This window comes from Oryctolagus cuniculus, chromosome 10 (assembly GCF_051225735.1).
Source record: "Oryctolagus cuniculus isolate XC-2025 breed Fujian yellow rabbit chromosome 10, ASM5122573v1, whole genome shotgun sequence".
Taxonomy (NCBI): Eukaryota; Metazoa; Chordata; class Mammalia; order Lagomorpha; family Leporidae; genus Oryctolagus; species Oryctolagus cuniculus.
Genome location: NC_142876.1, coordinates 72,528,634 through 72,533,655, shown reverse-complemented (window position 1 = coordinate 72,533,655; position 5,022 = coordinate 72,528,634). Strand labels below are relative to the sequence as shown.

The 5,022-nt window shown below is 47.9% G+C and overlaps 1 protein-coding gene across 1 annotated transcript; it reads right to left on the bottom strand.

Moving 5' to 3' along the window:
- Positions 1 to 456: 456 nt before the first annotated feature.
- LOC100344992 (spermatogenesis-associated protein 31A3) lies at positions 457 to 4,213 on the bottom strand. Its single transcript, XM_008260972.5, is given in 2 exon segments — positions 457 to 501; positions 503 to 4,213. Coding segments are annotated over 2 exon segments (3,756 nt in total).
- Between the last annotated feature and the right edge of the window lie 809 nt (positions 4,214 to 5,022).

The window sequence follows — 5,022 nt, the reverse complement described above, 5'->3', positions numbered from 1 at the left end:
TTTCTCCTGCTTAGTGCCCTCCCATTCAAATTGTCACTCATTGTGTGATGTGAAATGATAGCTCTGACTCTTTCCAGCTGTGTGGGAATTTTTAAGCCAATGATGCCTCTGTATACATGTTACCTATAATTGCATAAGGTTTAAGATACAAAGGAGTAGAATGATGAGTTGAATCAGATACTGGGGCAGGATGTTTAGTTTCTTCATCTTGTTTTTATGTTGTTATTCTTTGGGTTTAGGTTTGCTATGGCATCATTGAAGCATAAGGTTCAATGATGGATCTTAGAATAGGTATGGGTTTTAACACCACTGTCAATCTCCCACCATGCCCCATTCCTTGTAGAACCCAAATATCACACAAAACATCACACAGATGAAAGCCATTACCAGGTTATAAGAAGAAAATGTTTGTATTAGGATACATTAAATATCTTGAATATATTGACAGGAGAAAAGTTACTTTTCTCTACATGGGCTGAGTTTTCCTTGGGGACGTGTTTTTCCTACTAGAGAAAGCTGGGGAGTTCTTTTCTGGTCGGACAGACAAGACGCCTCCCCGAAGAGGACAGTGCCTTGGGCAATGGGGATGATGGCCTGAGGCATGTGGCATTGCTGGCCCATGCTGTGAAGGACTGACTGGGGACACAGCCTTGCTGGGGAGTGAGAGGTTGGGATGCCTCAAGCACTGGCTCTCCTTGTTGAATCGCACAGTTTTCAAGGTCTGTTGGTCTCTCACTTGCTTTTGCCTAAAAGGACAATTCTGGCACTTGAGGGTAGCTTGGTGATTATAGGCTGCATGGCTTGGTCTTCTCTGCTCTGGTTGGAAGTGGGGCTTACGGCAGCAGGAACGCTTAGAAACTGGGGTTGGGAGTTCTTCCCTGTGCTGACTGACCTTTGAGGAACAAATGTCATCCTGAGGGATCCCGTTCTTCTCCAGCATCTGTCCAACAATTGTCATGAGCTCCTTAGCTTCAGCTGTGGTACTATCTGTATGTGATCTTTTTTTGACCAATCTTTGGCTCTGGGCACTGGCTGATTTTTGCAGAGGATCTGCCTGCCCTGGAATTTTTCTCTTAGGGAAAATCAGCTGGACTAATTGCCTTATAGATTGTTTGAAGCAGGTTTCTGAAGGAACCTCTTTGTTTTCCAGCTGGAGATGAGTGTTTTCGCTTCCATGGATATCTTCTATCTCCATGACCTGGGTGAGTTTTGAAGTTCCCAGTTCTGGAAATTGGTCTTCATGCTGTTCAAGGTTGAGCCTCCTATATCCCTCACTCTTGTAAGTAGAAGCATGCATCTCACTTTGGCTCTTCCATGAGTCCTGATGTTTTGGGATCCTGTGTTTCTGATCCATACTGCTCCTTCTTGCTGCCATGAGGTCACTTCGCATCTGGGAAGTCAACATGTCTTTAAAAGGCACACCATGGAGATGGTGCTGGGGCACCTGAGAAGGCAAACTTTCTCCAGAAAGGAGCATGTTAGTGGAACCATCTGGTAGGAACTCATCAGTGGCATATGCTTGAGGCTGCTTTGCTAACTTTCTCTTAACCCTGTGTTCTGCCTCACTAGCAACCTCTGCCTTAAAGAGAAGCTCCTCTGAGTCTTTAGAAACAGACATTTGAGGGAGTAAAGGGATATCTGTACTGTTTCTCCCTGCCTCCCAGAGAGTCTCGCTCTGATGGATTTTGCCCTTGGAGCTATAGGTAAGAGTCTGAGAAAGCTGCGTACTCGGAAGAGCCTCAGAAGGCATGAGGTCATCAGCAGATGTGATCCCCGTCAGGGCCTTCCCAATTTCCCTACGTGTAGAGGAGGAGAAAAGGTTAAGATCTTCCAGTGTGGGGGTGGACTCACTTATTAACAGCTTCTCTTTTAGACCTGTCGGTGGTGGTTTTCCTAGGATCTTGGCAACATCAACTGCCGAATTGGTCCTAGATTCAGAGGATGTTGAGGAGGGGCTGGAAAACTGTGTAAGAGATTCTGATTGAAACTTTGGCAACTTAAAGAGATTTAATGGCTTGAGGACCCTGAGTGGTAGGCCCCACTTGTGCTTCACCCAACTCCTCAAAATATGTGCATCCAATAGCTGTTGGATGAACGGATTGAGGAAGGACAGCTCCTGGGAGGTGCCCACACTGGAATCCACACTTTTTGATGTTCCTACATTTTTGCTTTCTATCTGAGCTTCTGGCATAGAAAAAGATTTGTTGGCAGCAGGCCCAGATTGGCACACCCTCACAGGAGTGATTCTTTCCATGATTTGCCCTGATTTTGTGCCCAGATGGACATTAGAATTATTCTTTGGATAGTTCTTGTCTAGACTTCTTGATATATCATTTTCAGAGTCACTCCTCAAGGTCCTGTTCAAGTATTTCTGTGACTCCTCAGGCAGCATCCCCAGAACCTTCTCTTGGGAACCTTCTAATCCCCTGGATGCATCTTTTGGAGCCTTCCCTAGGATATGTGCCAGATTCTTGCTTGGATTCTTCTCTAGCTTGAATCTCACCTTCTGTGGATTTTTGCTGCATTCACCAGTAGATATTGAGGTCCGTGTACATCTGGGCTTGTCCTTTGCCTGACCTGTTTCTGCTAATTCATCCTGAAGCTGCATTAGTTCCATAGACTCTTGAATCCATCTGGGCAAGTCCCAGCGGTGTTGAATCAGCCACTTGTGAATATGTTGCTCCAGTTGCCCTCGAAGCTCATCGCTGATAGGAAAATTCTTGGGGAGAATGGAGTCTTCCCAGTTTTCCTGGGAAAGTTTGGGATTGACAAGACCACAGACTTCTTGAGGTCTTTGGTCCTCAGAGGGCAAAGCTTGCCCATTTCCTAGCTCTTCTTCTAATAAGGACCATTCTGGGTCTTGAATTTCAGTTTGGCTGATATATTGGGGTTTATTCTGGGATGTATCATAAGATGCTCCACAGTCCCTAATCTGGGATGCAGAAGAAGCTTTTTCAGTTGAGAAAGAAGATGGGAGGTTGGACTGAGGCTGGGCCTGACCCAGAAGTGGGTGCTGAAATTGGGGAGTGGGTGAAATCAAGGATTGGAGTTGGAGCTTCATGTGGGACAGCGGCTGGGCCTGCATAAGCAGTGGACATACCTTAGCCTGCATTTGAACTGGATAGACATTCATGATTGCATTGAATGAGAACAAGGCAGGCTGCAGTGCAGAAGAACTCCCAGAAATCCAAGCAGCAGCCACCAAGGATTCACTGTGCAGAGAGGGCAGACCCCAGAAAAGCTGCTGGTATTTCTCCTGATTATGTGCACCCAAGATCTTAGGAGCTGAGAGCTGCTGAGGATAGAGCAGCTGTTCTAATTTTTCTTTCACCTTCCAGAAGGGTTGAGGGGTTGTGGAGTCCTGCTCAGGACCCATTGATGCTAGCATGTTCCCCACAGAATCTAAGTGATATTCTGGGCTTGTTTGTTTGGAGAACGAACCATCCTTTTCAGTTTCTTTCCAAACCTTGATCTCGGTTTTTTTTGTGACTTGTATCCCCATAAATTTTTGATTATCAGAGTTGATCAGAGAGGGGCTACCAGACTCCATCTGTCTATGTGGGGTGTCTGTCCAGAATGAGGCCTCAGATGGCTGACAGGAAATATGCTCTTTCTGGCCCTTACCCTCTGTAGATGTGGAAAGGCACAAGGTTCTGGCAGCCACGTGCCACCAAGAGAGGGCTGAGATGGGATAGCCCGAATGGCCAAGAACTGAGATGACTGGGATAGAAGATGCTGACCAGCGCTTATGTGGAGATGAGCTCTGTGCAATGGAGCTTATAGGCAATGCCATCGAGTGACACTGAGAAAGAGTCAGAACGGAGTCTGGCAGTGGTGGAGCAGAGAGGGCTGTTGGAGGTGAAGCATGATCCATGGGATCAGGTGAGCTTAGTGGGGGGAGGGAAAGTGCAAGTGGCCAGGACAAATTGCATTCTATAGGAAGCAAAGGCTCCTGTGGCTGAGGAGAAGTCAGGGATGGGTATGAAGAAGCAGAAACTGAGGAGGTTGCTGGGCCTGGTGACAGGTTAGAGGCCAGAGGCAAAGGGCATTCAGACAGAGGAGCTGGGGAAGTTGACGGGGACAAGATGAGAGCAGCATCTTCCACAGGCTCTCCACATGGCCAGTAGGCTCCAACAGGTACTCTTTTGTATACCTCACCTAGGTGGTCTTGATTTAAGAGTTGACAAGAACTGCCTTCATCAGAGAGCTTCATCAAGTTTCTGCAGGAGACAGGAGGTACAAGCTGGGGCCAAAAGCAGACAGGGCCCAGAAACTAGCCAGAGGTGGGTACAGGCAGGCCACATCCCCTCCACTAACCCACACACCCTGACTTCACAGTTCTGCTACCCTTGACCCCAGGGTTTTGGTCACATCCCTCCGTAGTCTCCCCACCCATGTCTGCTCTGTGGCCCAGAAGTCACATCATAGACCCTTGTAGGAAGGATACTGGAGAAAAGGCAGGAGGTCCTACTTGTGTAGAAGTGAAATCAGGTCATGAGCCTCTTCCAGGTCCTCCAGGAAATCCCCGCATGCTGCAAGTCAGGAGACTGAGTTATGGTGGAGAAGGGAGGAACCTAGGATCTTAAAGGAGGCCGGGTGGGATGACCTTTTAGGAAGGACTGTTGGGGATACTGCTATGGAACCCAAGCATCAGTGACCAACCACATGAACCTGACAGTGACAGCAAGGTGCACAGAGAGGCAGTGCATTATCATTATCCCCTATGGTCCTCCCAACAGCCCCAGAAGGAAGAAATGAGGGGACCATCTCAAAGGAGAATTGGTCTTAGCAAAGTGAGAAGGCTTGTCCACAGAGAGACCTGGAGGTCTCACCTCAAATCTAGGCAGTGTTGGTTCACTACAGCCCGTGGCGCCCCCTGCTGGGTGACATCATTCCCTGGCCTGTCATGGCTTCATTGCCAGCAGGAACCTGAGAGGTACCCTGAATTCTGATTCCTTTCCCAGGAACCTTCCCTTCAGGCCTCTGACAGTGACATCTACAAGATGTGGCTCTGGTCCCTCA